Source organism: Nicotiana sylvestris, chromosome 10 (genome assembly GCF_000393655.2).
Source record: "Nicotiana sylvestris chromosome 10, ASM39365v2, whole genome shotgun sequence".
In the NCBI taxonomy this organism is placed as follows: Eukaryota; Viridiplantae; Streptophyta; class Magnoliopsida; order Solanales; family Solanaceae; genus Nicotiana; species Nicotiana sylvestris.
This window is the reverse complement of record NC_091066.1, coordinates 134,339,791-134,366,460: the sequence shown is the minus strand read 5'-3', so window position 1 is coordinate 134,366,460 and position 26,670 is coordinate 134,339,791. Positions and strand designations below refer to the sequence as shown.

General features: G+C 35.8%; 2 protein-coding genes across 2 annotated transcripts; both read left to right on the top strand.

Moving 5' to 3' along the window:
* The first annotated feature begins 16,038 nt into the window (after positions 1–16,038).
* Positions 16,039–20,482, top strand: LOC104232610 (IAA-amino acid hydrolase ILR1-like 2). The gene is made up of 5 exons (XM_009785858.2): positions 16,039–16,523; positions 18,266–18,391; positions 18,632–18,946; positions 19,035–19,163; positions 19,913–20,482. The coding sequence occupies exons 1-5, from the start codon at positions 16,152–16,154 to the stop codon at positions 20,279–20,281; spliced, it is 1,311 nt and encodes a 436-aa protein (XP_009784160.1). The 5' UTR covers positions 16,039–16,151; the 3' UTR covers positions 20,282–20,482.
* A 1,327-nt stretch (positions 20,483–21,809) lies between these two features.
* LOC104232611 (uncharacterized protein At4g28440-like) lies at positions 21,810–25,681 on the top strand. The gene is made up of 3 exons (XM_009785860.2): positions 21,810–21,927; positions 22,090–22,294; positions 25,202–25,681. Exons 2-3 carry the CDS (start codon positions 22,108–22,110, stop codon positions 25,387–25,389), a joined length of 375 nt encoding a protein of 124 aa, XP_009784162.1. The 5' UTR covers positions 21,810–21,927; positions 22,090–22,107; the 3' UTR covers positions 25,390–25,681.
* Positions 25,682–26,670: the final 989 nt, after the last annotated feature.

Below are 26,670 nucleotides of genomic sequence, written 5' to 3'. Positions count from 1 at the left end.
ATCCCAACCTCGGGGTCGTGATGGAGCCTAACATCCACTTGCTAGGCAAGCTGACGTGAAATAAATAATTAAAAAAATTTAACAGACAAAAACAAAATTATGATATTCAACGAGAAATAAATGCCAAATCTAACACAGTACGAATATAAACCCACATGATACTATCTCTCCTAGAAATCCGGAGTCACGAGTACACGAGCAACTAAAAGTCTACAAACATAGTCTGAAATAAACACAACTATTCGAAAGAGATAAACAGTAAAATTAGAAAATAGAAGGGGACTTAAGGTTTGCTAACACCGACAGATCTACCTCAACTATCCATATGAAAGTGGTCCGAGTCGACGCACCTCTAAGTACCACTGGGACCGATACCAGTATCTGTAAAAGGAGTGCAAAAGTATAGTATGAGTACAACCGACCCAATATACTCCGTAAATATCGAGCCTAACCTCAACGAGGTAGTGACGAGGCTATGACAAGATACCTACGTAAAAATCTTGTACAAGTATATACATAAAGCAATAAAAATAACAAGAAGAATGATAGAATATTGACTGGGAGGGGACATGCAAAAAGAGAAAAATATCATAAAAACGACAAGTGCGAAATCACGAAATAACATCTTTCGAACTAAGCAACAATATAACCAAGTAAATCACCAAAACCGGAGATCAAATAAATCAATGATATGAAAATGGCACGGCGTTAACCACGATACTTACCTCACTCCACAATCAAATCAATGCTCAACCGCAGCTTTTCCTCCAGAATTAGCCTCCAAACGAATCAAATCTAACCAAATATAGTTCAAATAATTGAAAATATGCTTTAAAAACCACTCACGAGAGAAAGAGATTCAATCTTTAATACTTTTGAAAAAGGTCAACAAAAGTCAACTCCGTGCTCACTTGATCAAAATCCGAGATTGGACCAAAACTCAATTACCCATTTACCCACGAGCCCGGTTATGTAATTAGTTTTGAAATCTGACCTCAATTTGAGGTCTAAATCTCAATTTCTTAAAATCTCTAATTTAACCTAAATCCCTAATTTCTACCATAAAAAAGCAAGATTAAAGGTTAAAATTAGTGGGTATTTATTGAAATATAAGGAAACAAGTTAAGATCTACTAACCTATGAAGTTGGGATGAAAAAACTCTTCAAAATCGCCTCTACGCCGAGCTCAAACTTGAAAATGGTCAGGAATGGGATAAATCCCGATTTTTAGAAGTTTATAAGAGTGGCGTCAGGTGTTCATCGCGTTCGTGAGACACCTGACACGATCTCGAAGCATAGCGGCCCAATTGACCTTCGCGTTCGCGAGCCTAGACTCGCGTTCCCGTAGAATAACAGACAGCTCCCTCCCCGGGCCCCATAACCTTAAGCGCTCGCAAGTGGACGGGCACGTTTCCGAAGGGTAAACCCCCCATTACTTCTCGTTTGCCACCGTTTCCTCGCGTTCGTGAAGAACGATTTCCTCCGCAGCCCAGATTCTACTCCGCGATCGTGAGAGAGGCTTCGTGATCGTGAAGTACATGACACCAGATATCAGCAAAATAGCTGAAGCCTGCAACTCTAAGTCCAAAAATGACCCGTAGCCTATCCGAAACTCATCCGAGACTCTCAGTCTCCAAATAAAACATGCACACAAGTGTAATACATCATACGACCTCGCTCCTGCAATCAAAACACCAAAATAATACCTAAACTATGAATCGGACACAAAATGCATGAAAATTTTCAAAGAAACTCAAGAACTTCTAAATTCACAACCGGGCATCCGAATCCTTTCAAATCAACTCTATTTTGCACCAAATTTCACAGACAAGTTTAAATAGTAAAGTAAACTTATATCAAGTTCCAAAACCGAAATTTAAACCCGATAGCAATAAATCAACTTACGGTCAAACCTAGGCAATTCTTTAAACCTTCAAATTACTAATTTTCAACAAATCACATCAAATCAAGTTAAGGACTTCTGAATTCAATTCCGGGCATACGCCCAAGTCTAAAATTACGGTACAAACCCATCGGGATCATCAAAATATCGATTCAAGATCATTTACATAAAATATTGATTGTAGTCAACTCAAGTCATTTTTAAAGCTAAAATTCATGTTTTCTTACATTTTTCACATAAAAACTTTTTCGGAAAAGACATGGACTGCACACGCAAATTGAGAAGTACTAAACCGAGCTAATCGAGGTCTCGAAACATGAAAATAAGGGCTAGAACTCAAAATAACCTATCCAGTCATCACATACCGGCACCACCTGCTTGATTGTTGTTTGATCTAAACTCCCCCTATTAGCGGTGTTACCGGTTCTTGATGCCGTTAGATTTATAGGAACGACAGGAGGGGCTTGAATTCCACCGTTGAAATTATTGGAAGCAACCGATAGATCTTCCTGGAGCTCGATCATTATTCGGTGATGTCTTGAGAGATGATTCATGATCCCCCTTTGCTGCGCTTTCGAAACTTTAACAGTATCGGCAACAGGTTCATCATCCATATCATTAGGTGTAGAACTCCTTGCCCGCCGAGTTTTTATTTCTACTCGGTTAAGAGTTGACTATTCCCATTGAGACGGGCTTCGCTAGTTGAACAACGTTAATTTCCATCATGGAGATTGTCCACGGGCTCGTCGTTGTTGTTTGTTCCAACATTGAGCGAATTGTTGACGTAATTAGGTGTTATAATTGTTTTGTGCTTACAATCGAAAAGCTTCAAAGTATATTAGTAATAGATGAACGGACCAAAATAATACCACAACTGTCATAGCTCCACGGTGGGCACCAAACTATTTACCCGTAAAATGGTACAGTTAAATTTGTAACGTGATTTATAGATACTTGAATTAAATTGATCCGATAAAATAAAACAATAAATTACAATTGAGTAAATAAGGATAATTAAAGAAGAGAGAAGTCTGAGCTTCAGTATGTTCCCACCGGGATCAGGAATAATTTGAAAATCTCGACCACACTTGTATAAAGCTTAATAGAATGAGAGAAAGAATACTAGTCTTTTGCTATTAGTATTTCTTAATGTCTTACAATAGAATGAAAGCCTCTTTTTATACTAGAGCTATAGGGTGTATGATCTACAAATTATGTTCCCTTAATTACCAATATTAATGCTGCAATAAAAGGTAATTAAAAGGTGATTAAGAATAATAAAAGATAATAAAGCCTAAAAAAGGTCGGATGAATCTTGAGGTCTTCTGTAACGTTTCTATAACGGTCATATCTTGAATTGCTTCTTATCTGGTCACAGGTTCGTATCTGGTGTCATCGTGATTGAGCCACTGCCGACTGATCTTCCTTGACATGTGTCTCCTCCTAAGTCACCCAACTTTTGAGACTAATTTTTACCGTATACAAAGGAGATATTGATTGGATGGGAGTTAAATACTGGTGGTCAGAGTGCAGTAAGCCCACGAATATGACAAAGGAGTCAATATATAGTATATATAAAAAAATAAAAATAAAAATTTACCTAGCTACACAATATAATTTTTGATGAAGATGTATCAGTTGACACTTCTTGAATACATGTGACTCCGCCACTATCAGTGTATATCCGGAACATGCTCATGACATGTACATTATTTTATCACTACAGCCTCCCATTCGATTTTAGCAACATGATCAATTATCTTCTCCAAGTGTACCAAACGAGAGGGGAGGGAAATTAATATTTTCTTTCTCTTCCTTTCCATCCAGAGGTTTTGATAAAAGAATTAAAGATAGGGAGATGAAATAAATGAGGAAATTAGAGATAGTGAAGTTTCAACTCCCATGAGGAGAAGACAATAGAGTATTTGTGACAGAATAACGTGTAGCCCTTACCAGAAGCCATCATTCAACCATGTTTCCCTAAAGAAATATCTTTATTACATTACAGTAATAATACTGTCATACCTTACGTATATGAATGGGCAGAGAAAGGGATACAGCATTAAATGCAATGTTATAAATATAATGTGTGTCTACATATATGCAATGTTAGTATAGACTATATATAGTCTATACACAATAAATATGATCGATCTTGGTTTCACAGGCTCCCGCTTCACCTGGTCTAACATGCGCCATCAGCGCACTAATCTCATATTAGAACGCTTAGATAAATTAAGTTGGCTCAACTTGTTCTCAGACTCTAGTGTTATCCACCTACCTTGGATACACTCAGACCACTGCCCATTATTATTAAACCTCACTAGAGCTACCTCCAAACCTTCCTTTCCCTTCCGCCTTGAAACAATGTGGTTCAATCACCCGGAATTTTCCTCCATTGTTCAAACACACTGGTCTGACAACCCCCACAACAGTCAAGCAATTGATACCTTTGCCCTACATGCTACTTACTGGAACAAAAATTCCTTTGGGAATATTTCTTACAAAAAACGAATCACACTAGCCAGACTAAATGGCCTCCAAAATATGGACCCCAATACTAAAAACAGTTTTCATTACAATCTTGAAAATCAACTTCTTACTGACCTTAACACCATCCTAAAAAATGAGGAGGATTTTTGGAAACTAAAATCCCGCATTCAGTGGCTAAATGATGGCGATGCCAATACTAGATTTTTCCATTTGTCTACTACCCAAAGACGTAGACGTAATCGCATCCTAGGATTGCATGATAATGTAGGAAATTGGACTTTTGATCTGGATACCATCCATGCCATTATTCAAAATCATTTCCAAGATGTATACACCACACAACTAACACAGTGCACTGACTCACCACCTTCGCTATCATGCAACGGACTCAATTCCACCCACATATCTTCACTTACAAAACCCTTAACTGCAGCTGAAGTTGCCAACGCAATAAACTCTTTCAAACCGTTCAAATCGCCGGGACCGGATGGTCTCCACCCTATTTTTTCTCAAAAATACTGGGCGTACACAAAGGCAGCTGTCCATGCGACATGCTTCGAAGCTTTTCAAACTGCTACCATCCCCCTGCATCTTAATCAAACTTTCCTTGCCCTTATTCCCAAGACCAAAAATCCTGCCAATATAACCCACTATAGACCTATCGGTCTCTGTAACACAATATATAAAGTCATTACAAAAATATTAGTTAACAAAATCCGCCCATTCATATCATCTATTATTAACCCCAGTCAATGTAGTTTTATTCCTGGACATAGAGCAGTCGACAATGCTATCATTGTCCAGGAAGCCCTCCACTCCTTCCGTAGAACTAAAGGTATATTTGCTAAAATGATGCTCAAAATTAACCTAGAACGCGCATTTGATCGCCTTGAATGGTCCTTCATTCGTTATTCTCTACGTGGACTCAGTTTTCCGTCACACACTATACACTCATTATGTCCTGCATCACTACCTCATCCATAGCTATTTTAGTCAATGGCAAGCCTACCCCTTTCTTCCAGCCTTCTCGTGGAATTAGATAAGGTGACCCACTATCACCATACTTATTTATCATTTCTACGGAGACACTGTCACAACTGATTGAGGAAGCCGACCTCATAAAACACTAGACTCCCATTAAAATATCAAGACAGGGCCCCCATCTATCTCATTTGCTATTTGCTGACGACATTGTCCTTTTCGTAAAGGCAGATACTGCTAACGCTCACTCCATATTGCACATTTCAACCACCTTGCTGCCCAATCTGGCCAACGAATCAACTTTACAAAATCCAAACTCCTCTTCTCCAGTAATACAACTCCTGCAACTATGTCCCATTTAACTACTATCCTAAACATCCGCAATGCATCCACCTTCGGCAAATACCTTGGATTCCCAATGCCTAAAATGCATCCCAAATCTTCTAATTACCAGTATATACTTGATCGGATGCATAATCGCTTACAAGGTTGGAAAACTAAATTTCTCAATTTGGCAGGTCGTACAACTCTTATACGATCCGTTCTAAATTCAATCCCAACCTACGCGATGCAAAATTAACTCCTACCTCTAAAAATACGCCAAAATATTTATAAAATTCAGTGTAATTTCTTATGGGGTTCCACCCCTACCCACCACAAACTACACCTACTCAATTGGAACATAGTCATTGCGCCTAAAAAGTATGGTGGCCTAGGACTACCCCAAGCTTTCCCTAAAAATATCGCCTTATTAACCAGCCTTGTCTGGCGTTTCGCCACTAATCCTCAAAGCCTGTGGACTCAAATATTGCAGGGCAAATATTGTACGCCTCGTGCCACTCCACCACATTCCAGAGCTTACATAACTAAATCGCATGACTCCTCTACGTGGAAAAGCCTAACTAAAGCCCTACCCTTATGCCAACAGGGTACCTCCTGGACATTTACATCTGGTACAAAAATAAATCTTTGGAATGATCAATGGATCTCACCCCATTTCTCCTTGAGACACCTTATCCAATGCCCCCTCCTTCAGCATGAAACATCGCTCACCTTAAACCACATCTTTACACCACCAACATTTGATCTCACCTTACTCTCTTTGACCTCCCGGCCCACATTCACCAACTTATTCATAGCACTATTCCCAACCTTGACACTACTACCGACGATTCACCCCACTGGCACCCTACCTCTGACGGTCACTTTTCCACATCATCAGCTTACCGACTACTCATCCTTAATCAATCTCACACTCCCACGTCCTTTCAACATTCCTGGATCTGGAACGTTCCTACACTTAACAATATTAAACATTTTCTTTGGCTTCTTCTCCACCAAGCTTTGCCCACTAGGCAACTTTTAGCATTACACAACATAACCCTCCCACCCACCCACCCACCCACAATGCACCTTCTGCTCTCACCCTTTCGAAGATTTAATACACATTTTCACTGTATGCCCACCCGCCACTCATATTTGGCAACACTTCCATCTACCTATACCACAGGATAACCATTCCCGATGGATAAAACATCTATGTACCTCCACCACCTCAGTTAACCTTAAATCTTCCCTCCCCCATCCCCCTAATATTCCTCTATGGAACATTGCTCCATTTATCCTATGGAACATTTGGCTGAACCGTAATCATAATTTCTTTAACCATGATATACGTCTGATCAACCCTATAACAATCGCTACCCAAGCAGCTAAACATGCTTACCTCACCACCAATTTATCCAGTCCCCGCCCACACATACCGGTCCAAGTCAAATAGATGACACCTCCTCTGCATACCTACAAACTCAATATCGATGGTGCTTTCGACCCATCCACTCAATGTGGAGGCATCAGAGGAGCAATCCGTAATCACGAAGGACAATGGATCATTGGCTACTCTAAATCCTTGTACCATATAACATTATTACAAGCGGAATTACTTGCCCTTCTTCATGGATGACAAATTGCTATTACCAACAACTTGCTACCGCTCATAGTAGTAACAGACTCACAGGTACTTATCACACTACTACCACAAGGTATTCCGAAATACTCACATCTCTTTCATGCTTGCAGGTTGATGTTGCGTGACTTACGTATGCCACAACTCAACCACATCTACCGGGAGGGTAATACTGTTGCAGATGCGCTGGCACATTTTGGAAAGAAGCTTAGTCTTCCACAGCCTACTGATGTTCTCCTTTTTGATACCCCCCACCTTTTATTTTACCGTACTTACTTTTGGACTCGAGGGGCACTGGAATTATACGTTCCATCCCCTCCTTGTACTAACTATGTTCTAAATAAATAAAATGCTTGTTCCTAGCAAAAAAAAATGTTAGTATAGATTATAGAGTATAGAGTGATAGAGCATATGAACAGGGGCGGATGTATAGCCCAAATCATGGGGCACGTGAACCCATGGTCTTTCCGTCAAACTTTTATGTACTTATTTTCTAAAATTTGTTTGTCTAATATTATGTGTTGGCACCCATGCTCCAAAAAGACTGAAGGGTGCACTTGGTTGAGTATTGGGTTATTCACCCAAAGGAATAGGGATCGATTTCCACTTAATAATTTTTTCCCTTACTTTTTTAGTGGTGCACCTATGTTCAAAAAATCCTAGATCCGCCTCTGCATATGAATGGTTTGGCTTATCAGAGGCGGATCCAAGATTTAGATTTTATGGGTTCAACTTTTAAGAATTTTAGCACTCAACTCATTGTATGTTTAGAGTTATGTATTTAGACCTACTATTTATTATAATTTTAATAAATTTTTACACATAAATTTATATTCCGCGGTAAAAATACTGAATTCAAATAAATCTGGCGCACATACTCTATATCCGCCCCGCTTACAAGTTGGCGAAATGGCTGTGGCCTGTGTACTTCAAATTGATACTCCTGTTCCATTTATTTTAAGACTTTTTTCTCTTTACTTTGTTTAGAAACACACATTTCTGTTATTTAGAAAATTTTAACTTTAAACTTTTTTTTTGCTTAATGCAGGATATGCTCTTATAATCATAGAAATACCATAACATATTTAAAATCATAAATTTTTAAAAATTCTGTTTTGCTTTCAAACTCTGTATCCAGTGAAATACCACAACTAACAAGTAGTAAAGAACCCCTTATTAATACATTAATAAGAAGTGAAAGTAAGAAAAACACAATAAATGCGCTCTTGTCAAAAGGAAATAGAAAAACATAAAACTCCTCTATTCAACGACTGAATTCAGAAATTACTCCAAACACATGATTTATGATTACCGTGCATTTTAGATTATAGCATTTAATTTCTCCATGGTTTGACCATCATAATCAACGAATTCAATTTCTCAAAGTGGGGAATGCCAGATTGCCTTAGAAATTAAAATAAAAATAAAAAATAAAAAGCTTGCTGCCCAATATAATTACGGTTGTTTCATTTTGAATTTTCTGCTAAACTGATCTTAGCGCATGGGATTCGTTTAACATTATTTGCTAATTAGTTGAATTAATCTTTGCACAAAGGAAAAGAGAGGACTTTCCCGACTTCCATGTTAATTATGTGAACAAACTGACAAATTATATGTCTATAATTCCCCAATATATATATATATATATAGGTACAGTATCACATGTTAATTAATTAAACAAAATTTTCTATTTTTTGAGTCAATGAATGATTTGAATTTGATATTTATGGTGACTAACTAAAGAGTTGATCCTCCTTTGATTAAAATAATCTACAAATTTGCAGATCTAATTTTTTTTTTAAAAAAAAGAAAAGAAAAAAGTTGACCTACCTTCTTAAAAATTAATCAATATACATGTAGTTAGACCAGGAATCTAAACATACTACACGGACAAGTACAGCCAGAGTAACAGTTGCCAGGGATATGAAAAGCTTGATAGAAAATCAAATCACATCATCTTATCACAGCACCAAAACACGAGTCCCGAACCAAAAATGTGGTCTTTTTGGACTCAAACAATAAAAATAGATGTAAAAAAAAAAATTGAGTACCATTTTATATATAACGCGGTTATCCACCGCGCTATACCTTAACAACACGTTTGTCCGTTAAGGTATAGCACGGTAAATAACCGCGCTATATATAAACTTTTCTGCCCCACCAATAATTTATCTGAACTTTACTGATCCAGCAGTAATTGAGGCTATAACGCATGTATAATGGGCGCTACATATATAGCGCCTATTATGCATGTGTTATACCCTCAGTTATGGTACCCTAGACTAATTTTCTTTTCTTATTTAAGGAGTTTCGGAATTTGGTAAAAATCTATTCAGGATCCTTCAGGTCTTCCGAAATATTTATTCGTTAACTTATTTTGCATTTTGTCATAATGTCCAAAGAGCAAAAAATTAGGGTTTCATTATATTGGGGAGAGGGATGTGTGGTGAGGTTGTGGTGGAGAATAACTCAGTACGCGATAGTTGTTCTCCACAGTACCATATTAAGTTGCCACTTACAATGGAGTACGAATATTGGTATCGTTGTTATGTAAAAAATGAGTGTGAGGAAACATTCGGTTAATATTAAAGTAACCGAAAGATATCCGTATTATGTTACTCCGCAAGGGGTTGCTTGTTATGTTGAGTTTAACATCGAAGGCAATGAAACTCTGACTGATTTTTTGACTCCGGATGAACACGGGAACTTCTTGTAATAAAAATATTAGAAATGTACGTCAAGGCTAAAGAGGTTCGCAATATTGAGGTTCCACCAAAATAGGAATAACCCTCAATAATCGGGTGATTTTTCTGGAGCAGCTTTATCCGAATAGGTTCCGTTTGAAAGAGTTTGGCCAGATCTAAACTTATCTCCGTGGGCGAATGGGGAGCGAGGACATAATTTCTACCAAAGTTACATAATCCACAAGCCGAGTGGTAAACTTCAATTTTTCTTTGTGTTATGATGTTTTATATATATTGTATTTGTATTAACACTCATATATTCCTTAGGGGGTACTGGCCAAATATGAATTTTACAAGTTATGAACCAACGGACAGTTGGAATATACATTATTTTGGTGTGTTGGATCGTGATGGACCATCCGGAAATCATCAGCAACATGATAATATGCATCATGGAATATCAACAGATTATGATTTGTAAATAAAGTGACAAAGTTTATATGTAATGTTGAATGAATTTGAGAAACTCATTATTTTATTGGTTGTGATGTGAAAACGAGCAAATTGAAGATCCTGTCCTTACTCAATTACCCGAAGACGACATATTTAATCAGGATTTGGAATATACGCAGAGTCAGGAAGATGATAGTGATTATAACAACAATGCTGATGAGTCTGGAGATGACACACCCTTTCCTGATGAGGGTGATGACGATGAGTACGAGAATGATGAACCTGATTTGACGAGGGAGCATGCTCCACCTCCCGTTAGACCGAAAGTGTACGAGTCCGATGTGTTGTTTCATTCAAGGGAGATTCTCTATCTTGACCAGTTGTTAAGTATGTCGGATGTGGATGCTCTCACAAGATACCTTAACGAAATTCGGACAGCAATGTGGGATGAATCTAGATTAATAGTGTTGTCAAAGAATATGTTTTTTGCTGATAAAGCGCACCTAAGCAAGGCGGTGCGAATGTATAACATAAAAGAGTGTCGTGAGATCGTGGTTCATGAGCCATCTCCGGAAGTATACAAGTTAATTGTCATAGATGGTTTCAAGGATGTACATGGATGCTGCATGCGAGAAAGTTGAAAACAAATATGTAGATTGTGGGGAAATACATTGGCACCCACACTTATGAAATGAACACATTTAGTGGAAATCATTTTAATTTAAATGTTAACTTGATTTATCTTGTCTTGATTCCACACATTGAAGCGTCCATAAGGTACAAGATTAAAGAGTGTACAACATCTATCCACCAGGTATATAGATGTAACATTACCAAAAGAAAGGTATTTCTCAGGCGTAAACTTGCGTTTGAGATTGTTTATGGTAACTGGGATAAGTCCTATGCAGCTCTACCCAGGTAACATGGCTGCATTGCAATACTTTAACCCCGAGAATGTAAGCTTGAGCGGAGTTCGGGAATACCAGAATTCATATTCAGATATATCTTCTAGCCATTTAAACCAGCCATTAATGGTTTTTTACATTGTTGGCCGGTAATATCCATAGACGGTACTCATGTCTATGAAAAGTACAATATTAAATTGTTTATAGTTGTTGCAGTAGATTCTAATAGAAGCATATTTCCCCTAGAATTTGCTATTTTTGCCAATGAAAACCAAGAGACGTGGATATTATTTTTGAACCACTTGAAGGAGCACGTTGTCAAACATCGTTCAAGTATTTGTCTAATATCAAATCGGCAGGGTGGTATTTTAAGTTCTGTACATAATTTGCATGCATGGCAGGAACTGTATGCCTACCATCAGTTACTGTGTTAGGCACTTGAAGTCCAATTTCTAGAGGGCTCATCCGAACAAGGAATTATATGATTTAATGTGGATGGGTGCAACATGTCACCAAGAGTGTAAATTCAGGATGCGAATGGAATTGATTAGGTAGGAAGACCCGAAAGCCTATCACTGGTTGATGTGACATGAGTTTGATAAGTGGAATTTGCATAAGGATGGTGGTAGAAGATGGGGAATTTTGACTACAAAAATGTCAAAGTCTTTCAATGGCTTATTGAAGTCTGCACGTGGATTGCATATCACTGCCAAGATGCGGATGTCATTAAAGCAGATGGCGGAGAGGTTTGTTGAAAGATCTAGAGGTGCATCGTCATTTATGGAAATGGGTGTTGAATTTATGCCACAACCAATGAAACGATTTGAGAAATATAGAAAGCGAGCACAGTAGCATATATTTTTGCAGCAAGCAAAATATCTTTGAAGTTTGTACTGGTCTGCATCACAACTACGAGAATAATACACATACCGTCAATGAATCCATAAGATTATGCTCCTGTGGAAAATGGTCAATCTATCACTTGCCACACTCACATGCCATGAAGTGCTTTCAACATACATTTTTTGCGGCAACGAGGTACGTTGATAAAGAATATAGTGTTGTTGTATACTTAAACGCCTATAGTGGACAGTTGTAGCTAGTGGGTGCTGAGCATTACTAACCGCCGGAACCATTTAAAAATAGTGTATAACAAGGATTATGTACGTCAAAGGCAAGTGCAAAAAAAATACGGATACAGAACCAAATGGATGTTGGTGATACCATTTATGCGCGTAAATATGACATATGTTCCAAAATAGGACACGGCTACCGTAAATGTCCTTCACAGGTTTGGGAAGCGGTGGTAATTTAGCTCCAGGTGGCAGTTCATCCAATGTACCCAATTATCAAGGATAAACGTAGTATTTTATTGCACTATTTTTGTTGTACTAAATGTCAGTAAATGTTCCGTTTGCATAATTTCTGGAATAAAATTATGTTTCTAATAAGGTTAAGTCTAATTGATATTTAACATTAAAGATTCAATACAAGATTAAATACAACAACTTAATATACACCCCAAGAAATAAATAACAATTTTCATTCGCGCCGTTACTGTATGGTTCTATTTCATTGTCACTGTCTTCATCTTCTTCATCAACATCTTGTAGCACCCTTCCAGCCCGAGGATTTCCCCAGATTAAACAATCCCAAAATTACCCTTCCAAAGACGGTTTATTACATCCCCTGCCTAAATTTTTCCTGTGCACTTAGGTCCCTAGGGTTCTTAGTTATGGACAAATTAAGACAAACATCCTAAGGCCAGAATCACAATACATAGAAGAATCAAAGAGAAGGTCATTTGAGCAGATTAAATAAGAAATGAACTTAATTCGCATGAACCAAACCTCCAGCATGGATGCAATTCATTAAGCCTACGCCTAAGCAAATTAACAATGGAACCAATTGCAAGTCAATCTTCAACTTAAACCAATCATGATTTACCTGTTCTAAACACTATACGCATCAAGGTTTCAGAAGAAAATGAGAGTAACCTAAGATTGTGGGAAAAAAACCTAAAGAAAGAGAAGAAGAATGAAACTCTCAGAACCGTAAGGGGATAAAGCTTTACCTGAGAATAGAATCAAGGGGGTCAAATCCCAATGGATTGATGCCACGGGCCGGAATTGACTCGAAATGACCAGAAATTGAGACTAATTAATTGTTCTTGCCACGAACAACTAACCAGCCTGTATTTCCAGCTAGTTCGAAGCTTGAAAACAAATCGAAGACTTCTGACTTGTTGTAGATTCAGGACTTGGGGTTAATGGCAGGTTTTTTGGGAAATCAACAATGACATCATGATGAGGGAGGGCTAAGGACGACGGGATTTGATTTTGAGCGATTTAGGAAAATTAGGCTTTTTGATCGAGTTTTTCGATCTAAAATTCGAGCCAAACTACAGGGATTCAAGGGTAACTGGTCGAAGATTTGGAAAGAGGAAGGTGAGAGGGCTATGGGGTATTAATTTTGGGTAGGTTAAAACGGTGTAAGGCTGCGCCGCCACCGGATATAATGGTGAGTTTTTTAGGGCGGCAAGTTCTCTAGGGTTAGAGGTTTGGGAGACGAAAGAGATTGAGGGATGGTGGGGTTCTGAGGGGGGTGGGGCTTTTCGAACAGTTATATACGTAAGGGGCTTCAGTTCCGGTCCAAGATCTTGTTGATCCAACGGTTGAGATGAGAAAACTCAAACGGGGTCGCTCAGCTAGGCTTGAGGACTAGACTGGTTTTTGGGGTGGGTCGTGGGCTAGCCTGAACGGGTGTTGGGGGGGGGGGGAATTCGTTTGGGCCTACCAAATTAGCGTAAATTACAGCTCTTTCTTTATTTGACCTTTTTCATTTCTTTTAATCAATTTTTCTTTTTCCTTTTCAAATTAAATTAAATCCCAAATTACTCTTAAACTAAATACTTTAACAAATCAAGCTAATTACTCAAAATAATATTTACCACAGCTAATTAATTCCCAAATTTAAAGAAGACTACAAAATTCAAAGCTAAATAAAAATGCAAAAATGTGTCATTTTTTGTGATTTTTCTATTTTTTGTAATACAACTAAATTACTAACTAATTCCAAAATATCAAATTAAATCATAAATGCAAATGCAGCCTATTTTTGTATTTTCATGAATTAAATAGAATAAACGTGCATAAACAAAAGCAAACAATTAACAAAAATGCTACAAAAATCCACGAAATTGAAAACAATGGGAAAAATTTATTTTGTTTGAATTATGGGAATAATTCACGTACGACAAAAATCACGTGCTCACACTAATTTGTTAAGCAGTTGTGCTAAGTGTATGAGATTTAGGACAAATTAAAGTTAAGGAGGGAGTTGTAGCCAAACCGATAGGCTAGTTACTTGTGACCTCGGGCTTGTCGATTATGGACCTCGAGGTCGATCCCGAGGCTCGGCCGCGAGCTGTTGAGGGTAATCGGGTATGACTAACAGTTATGGGATAACTGAGGGAGGCTCTTTATGGCCAATGATAGGCAATAAATAAAGAACAAGTATGAAGACAAAAAATGAAAGCAACAATATCAAGAGAGTGTATGAGAGAGCAAAGAGAATATTTTGTATATTTCTTGTGAAGCAATTGGAGCAATGACTGAACCCTTACAAAGTGTCAAAGACCCCCTTTATATAGGAGGAGAACTCCAACATAGTACAAAAGCATTAATTACAAAAGTAGGGGGAAGGGACAACTAGATTACACGAAGCTCTGCTAGTATTAGTTGCATGCCTAGGGAGCTCTCCAGTCCCATCATGACCGCGACCGACAATGTCGTCAGGCCGGGCGTCAACGAATCTCGAGGAAGGGAGATTGATCATAGCCTCGCAGCCTCGAGGTCTCGAGATGATCCCCCGAAATGCCTTAATGACGAGAAATTGGACCCTCTTGCATATGCGCTATACCTCCCGCCAATTTAGAGTTCAAATATAGCATGGTTATTCACCACGCTATACTTTAACGGACAAACGTGTCGTTAAGGTATAGAGCTGTGAATAACCGCGTTACATGTAAAATGATACCCAGTTGTTTTTTCCACCTATTTTTGTCCTTTGAGTCCAAAAAGAACATGCCTTGGTTCCGGACTCCCAAAACACAAGTTTAATCCCACATGCAAAATCTGGGAAATAAATTGAATAAAATTAACTCTAGAATTCTTGTTTTACCTTTAATGAGATGATTTACGATTTTCCAAAAGTCTTTATTTCATTATCAAACTCCGTCTCTGAATTTAGTCAAAAAATATCACATAAATTAAGACGGATGGCGTATATATTATTTAAAATAATTTATAACATATAAAATCTAGATGGAAAATTAAGGTATCGCTCCAAGAGGAGGAAGAAAAGTGGAAGAAGGAAGAAAAGTAGAAGAAAAATCAATAAAAATATGTACTATTATTGCCGTATCAGGTATGATTCTGACATTTTTATCATGTTCTATGGAATGCACATCTTCACCTTTTATATTTTGGCACATTTTTCATTTGTTTCATGGGGTGTCACCTAGTCCGCTGATAGTATTCTTTTTACTATTAATTCGTCCACATATATCCACTAATATCACTTCACATTTGTTGTCTCTCTCTCCTCCATATGTATATATATATCTGCATCTAAATATCTTTATTTTATGTGCTATGTGGATGGCTAACTCTAAAATCAATAAATAAATAATACCCATAAGTTTTCACTTTCTTCATTGAATTCATTTCTTTTTTTTCTTTTTCTTTTTTTAACTTTCACAAACAATGGGTGCTAAGGAAGTTCTAATCTTGGTGCTTCTATCTATGTTCATTGTTTTTCCTTCGTGCCACGGCGAAGATGAGTGCTTGAATCCGTTTTTGGTGGATCAAAATTCTTACGTGAAAGATTATATTACAAAATTAGCAAATGATACGGAGACAGTGAAGTGGATGATAAAAATAAGGAGACAAATTCACGAGAACCCAGAACTTGGCTATGAAGAATTTAAGACTAGTGGTTTGATCAGAGAGGAGCTTGATCGGATGGAAGTAAAGTACCGGTGGCCGGTGGCTAATACCGGTGTTGTAGCCACCATCGGCTCCGGTAAGCCGCCATTTGTGGCTCTCAGAGCAGACATGGATGCTTTGCCTATTCAGGTTAGTGGTCTACTTGGAATTTTCTCAATCCTGCAATTATAGTCCTGTTTGGCCAATTTTTTTTTTTTTTTGCCAAAAACACTTTTGGCCAAAAATTGAAGTGTTTGGTCAAGTTTTTGGATTGAAAAAAATGCGTTTTTGGATTGAAAAAAGTGTTTTCGAGGAGAAGCAGAAAAAAATAGTTTCTCTTCATAAGCATTTCTTTGAAAAGTACTTTTGAGAAAAATACACTTAAAAACAGTTTTTTAAAGCTTGGCCAAACACTAATTGTTGCTCAGAAGTGCTTTTCAAATTAATTAGTCAAACACAAATTACTTCTCGCCAAAATTACTTTTGAGAAAAAACACTTGTCAAAATAAGCTGATTTTTGCAACTTGGACAAACGAGCTATTAATTTATGTTCAAAACAAAGAATATTTACAACGACAGATAACTCTTCTTATCAAAAGTTTGATATGGTAGCATGAAAAATAATGTACAAACTCTTAATTATTTTATTCACTTTAAACATCAAAATATCTTTTCTTTTGTATTGTTTCTCTAGTTCTTGAATTTGTGGGGTTTAGGAGGTAGATCCATAGGCCTAATATAGTACTACTACATATCTTCAATTTCCTTCTTACCTTTAATTGTCTGTATTTCATTAATGGTTTTGGAGGTTTTTAGTATTAAGGATGTTTGTAATGACAACGGCACGGGGATTCATTTATACTAATGTTATTCGGTCCGAGCTAGGGTGTAGGCAGTAAATTTGAGTCATTTTTTTATTTTATTTTGTGGGCGACTAAATTAACTATGGCAGAAGAAGAAATTACTTGCGGCAGTTTACTTTCCGTTTTTGTCAGAAATGGCGGCGGCGGCGGTAATATTTAAGCCAATGGAAACTAATAAGTCAGACCTCTCTTCCTTTTTTTTTCCCTCTTCCTGGGACCACATAAATTTCTCCGTTATTTATATAGTTAATTCCTACTAATTTGGGACTGGCTTGTAATTACTGTTATTGTTGTTTGACAAATTATCACGTCTTCAATTACTGAGGTTTCACTTCTATGTTACTTAAAAGAAGCTCATTAATTACTCCCTTCGCTCCAAAATAAGTGATTTTTTAGTTGTTTTCACACATATTAAAAAATTCATATTTTAACATTAATTAGCAATGAAATTGACCATATTAACCTTTACTATCTCTTCACATAAACACTCCTAACACATACTCCAACATTAATTACTCCAAAGATAATGTAGGAAAAAAATAATTAATTCATTTTTGAAATCTGAAAAAATCACTTATTTTGGACCACAAGAAAAAAGCCAAAAAATTATTTATTTTGGACCGGAGTGAGTAATATATTGCTCAAAAGTCAAACGATCTTAGTTTATTTGAATTAAGTAAAGAGTTCGAAACAATTTAGTTGGACTACCAACCCATTTATTAACTACTCTGGAATAGTACTATATTATATACCTATAACAAAGAGATTCTTGAATTTTGAAATTACATCATTGGGAAAGAGAAAACACTTCAATTCGCAGGTACTATATCACTTCTAGCTAGTTTTCATCTATAGTGACCATCTCTTTTATAAGTTGTAGAGTTAAATATCATATAATATGCCTCTATAGAATGAGACTCTATATTTATTCTCGATTAATTAATTCTTTCAAAAGATCTATCAGACTATGAAGTGAATAATTTGATCAATAAAAGAGTCACTAGTCAAAGTGGAATTCTTCTAATGTAGGAATTGGCGAAATGGGATCACAAGAGCAAAGTTGATGGAAAAATGCATGCTTGTGCTCATGATGCCCATACTAGCATGCTTCTTGGTGCTGCCAAGATATTACAACAACTCCGCCACAATTTACAGGTAAATAATCCTTAATTAAGCTTTATAACAGCCTCGTTTGTTCCAGATTTTTTATTGTTATAGTGAAGTGTTGTTATATATATATATATATATATATATATATATATATATATATATATATATATATATATATATATATATATATATTATAACATAACATGGAAATTGGTTCCAAAATAAACTTGGCTTTTATAGTGAATGGTTGTTATAGAGAGGTCTGACTGTATAATAATATTGCAGGGAACAGTGGTGTTAATTTTTCAACCAGCAGAAGAACGAGGGCATGGGGCTAAAGATATGATAGAAGAAGGAGTTCTTGAAAATGTGGAAGCCATATTTGGAATGCACTTAGTACATAAGTATGAAAGTGGAGTAATTGCATCTAGGCCTGGTGAATTCTTGGCTGGATGTGGAAGCTTTAAAGCTACAATTAGAGGAAAAGGAGGTCATGCTGCTATTCCACAAGAATCTGTTGATCCAATTTTGGCTGCTTCTACTTCTGTTATTAGTTTGCAAAGTATTGTCTCTAGAGAAACTGACCCTCTTGAATCCCAGGTAGTAATAATTTCCAGTTTCAAACTTATTCAACAAATTTTAGTTTTTATATTTCAAGTCTTATCTCTTTAGTTTTTGAAATTTTCAGGTAGTTTCAGTTGCAATGATTAAAGGAGGGCATGCATTTAACATAATACCAGATTCAGCTACAATTTCAGGAACCTATAGAGCATTCAGTAAGAAGAGTTTCTACGGTTTGAGGAAAAGAATTGAAGAGGTAAACTACTCCTTCCTTCCGTTTTAATTTATGTGAACTTATTTCCTTTTTAGTCTGTGCTAAAAAGAATTATCCATTCCTTTATTTATAAACAATTTACTTTTATGCAATGATTTATAGTCACAAAAAATATATGTGTCTTATTGTACAAAAGTCTCTTCTCTTCTATTAAATTTCGTGCCCAATCAAATATGTTTATGTAATAAAGGGAAGGAGTATTAAATATTAATTGTAAGTACAAAAATCTTGGCTACGTTTCCAAGTTTGACCAATATTCAAAGCCCCACACGCCTCTTACAACGTTTATATGTGCACATTTTATTTACCTAAGCTTCAAACAAGTTATGCTTCTTTTTCATTAATACTTTGTTTGAGAAGACGAATACTTGACGGAATTGTGGGATTTGTTTCGGGAAAGAGGAGTATATATTTTCAAGTTGCTTGATACATGCATTCAATACAAAATAATCTCATTTATAGCCAAAGCTCTTGTTTTTTCAGAAGGGTCATGAGCCAAGAGGTCAAATTAATGACTTTTCATTTCTTTAAGGTTCAATGTAACTTTTCAATAAAATAAGTGGTACCTTTCACAATATCACAATGTCATTACCTTTTAGTAATCGATCGACTAGCCAACTACGGAGAATGAAATAACATGACCTCATTAGGTATAGACATTCACATTATATTTACAACATATTTTTCCTTGACAATACTCGGTAATAACTTTTTATTGGTTAAATTTCCAGGTCATACGAGCACAAGCAGCAGTACATCGATGTACGGTCGAGATTGACTTTGATGGTCGAGAAAATCCAACACTTCCTCCAACAATAAACAATGAAAGAATATACGAACATGCTCGAAAAGTTTCAACAATGATTGTTGGGGAGGAAAATTTCAAAATAGCACCTAGATTCATGGGAAGTGAAGATTTTGCAGTATTCTTAGAGAAAGTTCCTGGTTCCTTCTTCTTTTTGGGAACAAAAAATGAAAAGATTGGTGCTATTTACCCTCCACACAATCCACATTTCATCATTGATGAGGATGTCCTTCCAATTGGTGCAGCAATTCATGCTACTTTTGCATATTCTTACCTCTTAAATTCTAACAAATAAGTGTACTTCTCCTTCTTCTTAATTAGATGTTTTGTTGATATAATCTTCTTTTGTTCTTTTGTATAGAGTTAGTATTTTTGATTATCAATATATATATGCCAGAATATTAGTCGTAATTCAGTTTTGTTTGATTTTTACTTTATGATTTATTGTTAAAAGTTATAGTCATTAGAAATATTTCTTCCAATAACTTGTTTGGAATTATACATGCCTTATATTATTTTTACGATGTCAACTTTGCTCCTGAAGGGACTATATTCTAGTAACGTATGAATAATATGAGATTGACTAATTATATATCACAATTTCACCGTGACAGGTTTGTTTGCAAATATTTAATTATCCATTTCAATTTAGTGAAGTAGAAAAAAGTCTAACGCTTCTGTTCTTTTACAACAAAATTTGGCGCTCCACGCTTGCCAATACTATATACTTAAGTGATCAAAGTTTGCTAAATATAACCTTTGTTTGGAAAATGAGTGCTATAAGTCATCCATTGTCATCTTACTATAAAAGCTGCGTTGTAGATCTATATATACATTTGTTTCAAAAATATATATATATTTTGCTTGACTGCAAGTTGATTTGTTTTTCTTTTTTTTTCGGTCTTAAAAATATTATTATCAAGTTGGAAAAAAGGATAAAAATAAGCATGTCTTCTAAACGTACGTGTAGAAAAAGTTTATAGGCATTCTTATGATTGTAGGAAATTTTATTTTAAATATTATATTTGTAGATATATAAACCAATTTCGTACATTTCTCTTTTAGATATTATCAACTTCAAATATTTATTTAAAAGACATTTGTATTTTAAAAAATTCATGAGACTAACATGACCTGCGTGTTGGCCCTCATAGCAACCTCATGATAGCTAAAGCTCTCTGAATTTCGACTCCTTTGTTTAAAAAGAATTGATCTATACTAAGTTTAAACTTTTGTTACAAAGAAGTGTAGATTTTATCCACTAACTTACCAAGAAAGACTAGTTATTTGGTAAGAGAATGTTGATGTGAAACAAAATATGTTTTTTTTTTTTTTCGTTTTTCCAAATTTCAACCATCCTAAGCAGCAATGATGCTGTTGATGAGAGGCAAAATATACTGTTTTCTCATTTTTCAAATTTTAACCATCCTAAATAGCAATATTAATACTCACATTATAAGCTGGAAAGACGTGATGATACTCGCGTTCCACCCTCAAGGAAACTCAAAATAAACACAAAATAGAAGAAGGGATCTTTACAAATAGTCGGCTGGTTTCATTATTTATTTTTCTATCCGACATACATAGATTTTACACCAATTATACATAAATATATATATATATTATACATTCGTCGGCTATTTTTAGTTTAAGTAGTTGGATGACCGCCATTAAAGGAATTTTTACATGAAGAATACATTAATGGGCTTTATTATGGACTTTCGAACTATTGGAGGCCTAATTCATATCTACTCCTCACAAGCCCAAATCTCTTTTCACCAATTTGATTGTCAACATACGAACAGGACTTCAAATATGTACCCAAGTTGCATTTAGTTAGGCCTACCAACCAAATTATTTTTGCCAATTTTATTTAAAACTTCGAATTTTCTTCTTCTTAGAACAAATCTCGTATCATTCTCCGGCGAAATCGAGTTTCAGGTCTGTTCTCTTTTTATATCAAAACAGCTAAATTTATGCAAAAACATGAAGAAAAAAAAATACAATCTTTATGTCAAGATTTGCTGTATTTGATTTTTTATTAAAATTCCCTGAAATTATTTCCAATTTTTTTATTTTTTTCTGGGAAATAAATGTTTTCAGGAAAATAAAGTTGAAATAATGGCAGAGCAGAAGAAGCAGCAAGTGGGATCTAAAAAAGTTAATCAACTTCGGCCATTAGATTTTGGGGTTAATATAACTGTAAAGGTTATTAGTAAAAAGCCAATTGCACAGAGAAATCGTCTTGCAGAATGTTTGGTGGGTGATGAAACTGGAATTATTATTTTTACTGCCCGCAATGATCAAGGTAATTTTTTTTTTTACCAAGAGTTTAATATCATTGGTTGATTTCGTGGGGATTGATCTGTATGCATGTTTTGTTTATGGTTTGCAATGATTTTTCTGTTTTTACATTATAATTGTTGTATTAGATGTTCCCTCGAAGCCGAATATCGTTGGGATTGAGAAAAATTGAATCTTCATTGTTAGAATTGGCTTGTATCATCAATTGAGAACAAATATTGCTAAGATCTTGTCATTGTTGGTTGAAGGTGTAAACTGATTTAAATGATTTTGCTGTTTTTCATTGTTGTCATATGTTTGACTTCTGCTATGTGTATTGCATGTTACGTCGAAGCTGAAGAATGAGTGTATTTAGAATTATTGAGTCTACATTGTTAAAATTGGCATATTTTTTAAACGCTGGGTGGAAATTTATTATGTCTTGTTAATAATAGTGGCGGTTGAAAGGATTCGACGGGTGTAGTAAAGGATCAAATTTTATTTGAAATTTGGAAAAACATGTTGGCTTGTTAGATTCCCTCGCTGATGTACATGAAGAATATCCATAGGGAGGCTTTTTAAAATTGGGAAATTGTTAGCTTTAGCTATCAGGAATTTTGTGGTGTTCTCAATGTATGTTGGCTGGACGGGAATCAGTGCTCGTGAACCTTTTAACGAATTAAGATGGGGAGAATTACTAGAATCTGAATGCATACAGTTATGTTGGGTGTGCAAGTTTTGGTACTTATGGAATTTTGACTATTTGGCAAAAGAAATAATGGTCCTAATACAATATTCTTGTTGCCCAATGATATGCTAAAGCGCATCATTGGTCAAGAATGAAGATCAAACAAAGACATGTAATTATCCTTGGCTAATGATAATAATGATTAAACCCAGTTATTGGTTTAACTCAGCAGTAGTATGGATTCTTTAATCCTTATACGTATAATCAAGTATGAGTTTGCTTGGGCAACGAGGAAGTGTGCAATATAAAGTTATAGACTATTATTGTCATTCTCCCTTTTTTAAAATGCTTGTGAAGTTATTCCTTTGTAAAGATTGTAAAATGGAGGTTCTTTGTTATAACTAGGAGGTTTTTTGTCTAGAGCCTTTTTAATATCATTAAGGATTAGAATTTTGAGATGATTTTTTGCTGCTTCCTGTCATATTTGGTATAGGGATGGTGCATTTGTACTACAGAAACAGGAAAAGCTACCCTAGATCTAAATACAAGACATGTCAACATAAGTATGAGTTGCTTAAACCTTATGTACACTTAAACTTTCCTGCTTTCTAATTGTAATCATTTGCCTTTGTAAAGTTAAACTACATGTTTAATTGGTCGTTTACTCAGTTTCATGCTCCTCAATATATGGAAGATTTAAGTTTATCCCACATTTGGGTCTTCCTTTCATAGTGTAATCATGTATGCAACTCCAAAACAACAATTTTTTCTAAGTCTATTATTTTCTGAAGTCTGAAGTAGAGACTAATATTATGGGAAGTTCTCACTGAAAAGAGTTTTCTGATAATTTTCTAAGTAATATGTCTTCGTGTTGCATACTATCAACAACAACAACAACAACAACCCAGTATAATCCCACTTAGTGGGGTCTGGGGAGGGTAGTGTGTACGCAGACCTTACCCCTACCCTAGGGTAGAGAGGCTGTTTCCAAATAGACCCTTGGCATCCTTCCCTCCCAGAACTTCCCACCTTGCTCTTGGGGAGACTCGAACTCACAACCTCTTGGTTGGAAGTGGAGGTTGCTTACCATCAAAGTAATATGTCTTCGTGTTGCATACTATCTCATCATCATTATTATGGTTGTAGTTTTCAGCTCTTCATTGTGTTTCGATAAATGTGTGGCTTCTTTATTCATCTTTTTTTAATTGATTTTGGGACTTCTGGATAGATATTTAAGCACGGTGCACTATAAATGGGGAAAGTATGTGCGAGTGCCACACACTCCGTGTTCGCCTGTGCTGCTTCTTTGGTGTTAAAAAACACATAGAGATAGGAGATATTAGACTCTGATAGAAGTGTATTGAAGTTTCTGATATGTCGAGGCTTACATTAGAATAAAGTGATTGCTCCAAATTCAGGGATGGTAAAGCTAACATCTTTATCTAAGTTAGAACGTGGACAATTACATGAAACAAATGTGGTAGTATCTTGATTAGCTGTAATTGAACAAGTATGGTAGTGTCATTGTTTTAATATATGTTTCTAGGGCTCTCCCAAAAGGCGTAGATTCTTCCCTCTCCTTATTCAATACCCTTTCCTCCAAACTGGTTACAAAAGTAATTCTGGTTGCTAATCACATTTAAGAGCTTCAATAAATGCTATCTAAAATTACCAGATTCAATCACATATCTCAGTGGACACCCTTTTTCGTAACATATTTGATATCTGAGTGCTTGCCTGGTTGAAGCATCAAGGTGACATGTATATGGTTGACTTTAAGTTCTTTAATTTTAAAAAAAACAAGCCTGGCTTTACAAATTTATAGTAAAAAAATGAAAGAGAAAGATAATGACTATTTATAAACTAGAAAGGACGAAGAAACTTGGTCTATTGAATTTACCCAGCACCAGCAGGAAATGACTTGAACTGGTAAAGTCTCTTAATTTAGCGAGAAATATATGGTAGAGGACGGGGTAAGTCTTTAAAATTGCTGGGGTCCAATATTGCTCTATCTATTTTTCTTTAATGCTTGTGGTTTGATAGATGCTTTATTAACAAGTATATCAACTATTCTCTTGTTGTCCTTGTCCGTTTCTCAAGTTATGTGATTCATTTAGAAAAAGAATATTAAGTAGTTGACTGGGACAAGAATGTATTGATCCCACACAAGTGAAAAAGAAAATCAAGATTTCGCTTTAGTTATTCATCGAAGATGCCTTAACTTTTAACTGTTTTTTTGTGTAGTGGATTTAATTCAAGAAGGTTCCACACTAGTCTTGACAAAAGCTAAAGTTGACATGTTCAAAGGATCGATGAGGCTTGCTGTTGATAGATTTGGCCGTATTGAAGTTGGTCAACCTGCCAGTTTCTCTGTGGATCAAGATATTAACATGTCTCTGATTGAGTTCGAACGTGTAGACGTTGTTGTGTAAGCACACCCTTCTCCCAAAGGGCCGAAAATCCGGAGTACAAAGCTTAATTCTATCTCTTGAGTACTTGTTGCCATGAATTTCTCTTCACATACTGGAAGAGAAGACTCGGACACTTTTTCTGAGAGTAAACCTTTTGTAGCATCGAAGAGGAACAAGCTGTTAATTCCTGTTTTCCTTATTTACTTTTTGGACAATCGAGGATTTTAGAAATTACAAAGCAGTTCTTTATAGATACATTTTGTTGGATAATCAGTGGTCTTTCCAATTAATGTATTGAACCTTTTCTTTTTCAGTTTTCTTAGATTTAGTGCTTTATACCCCAACTGCTTTCTTTTCCTCTTGCCTTTTTTTTTACCCACTCCAACATGAAGTAGTGATTAGTGTTTGTTATTATAACATGTTTGGCCAAGCTTCTTTTTGGTCAAAAGTGTTTTTTTTCTTTTCCAAAAGCACTTTTGGCCAAAAATTGAGGTGTTTGGCCAATTATGGAAGGAAAAAAGTGTTTTTGAGGAGAAGCAGAAAAAAGTAGTTTCTCTCCAAAAATACTTTTTTGAGAAGTACTTTTGAGAAAAATACACTTTAAAGCAATTTTTTAAAGCTTGGCCAAACACTAATTGCTGCTCAGAAGTGCTTTTCAAACTAATTAGCCAAACACAAATTGCTGCTCACCAAAAGTACTTTTGAGAAAAACAGTTTTGAAAAAAAAACACTTCTCAAAATAAACTGATTTTTATAGCTTGGCCAAACGGCCTATTACTCAATATGACTCCAAGTTCTGATTGGAAGTGAAGGCGGCTCACTAATGTTTTTGATAGGGATTTTAACACATTTGCCTGGTCGGTCGGCTAAGGGTAATTGCAGTTGCTAGTCAAATATACGAAAAATGTACCCTGGTTATGTATAAAATACGTATATTTTTTGTATTATGTTAATATTTAATCTACAAAAAATAAATATTTGCTGGTTGCTGGTTGAAATTTGGAGGCCACTGGGGCGAAGGCGTGTCACTAATTGAGCCAACTCATTTTGCGACTCTGCTGTTCAATTCTTTGAAAAGGTAATATGTTTGATATGAATCACTCTCTGTTATTTTTCCTTCCAAAAAGGATAGCTGGTTGATTATGTAGGGAAAAATGTTTGCTAGTGATCGTATTTCTCAAGTTAAATGGACATTTAAATAATATCTTGGGGGAGCGTCAATGCAAGTAAAAAGAAAAGAAACTTCTTCAAACCCTGATTTGTTCTTTTCTTCTTAGACTAGTGAGGGTATGCCCCCAGGCC

What these genes read in the sequence shown, in the direction of transcription:
- LOC104232611 (XM_009785860.2), top strand. Translation starts at nt 22,108, where the DNA reads ATGGCAGAGCAGAAGAAGCAGCAAGTGGGATCTAAAAAAGTTAATCAA. An exon ending in TACTGCCCGCAATGATCAAG is followed by an intron (nt 22,295 to 25,201) that starts GTAATTTTTTTT and finishes TTTTTTGTGTAG; the next exon opens with TGGATTTAATTCAAGAAGGT.
- LOC104232610 (XM_009785858.2), top strand. Translation starts at nt 16,152, where the DNA reads ATGGGTGCTAAGGAAGTTCTAATCTTGGTGCTTCTATCTATGTTCATT. An exon ending in TGGATGCTTTGCCTATTCAG is followed by an intron (nt 16,524 to 18,265) that starts GTTAGTGGTCTA and finishes CTTCTAATGTAG; the next exon opens with GAATTGGCGAAATGGGATCA. An exon ending in AACTCCGCCACAATTTACAG is followed by an intron (nt 18,392 to 18,631) that starts GTAAATAATCCT and finishes ATAATATTGCAG; the next exon opens with GGAACAGTGGTGTTAATTTT.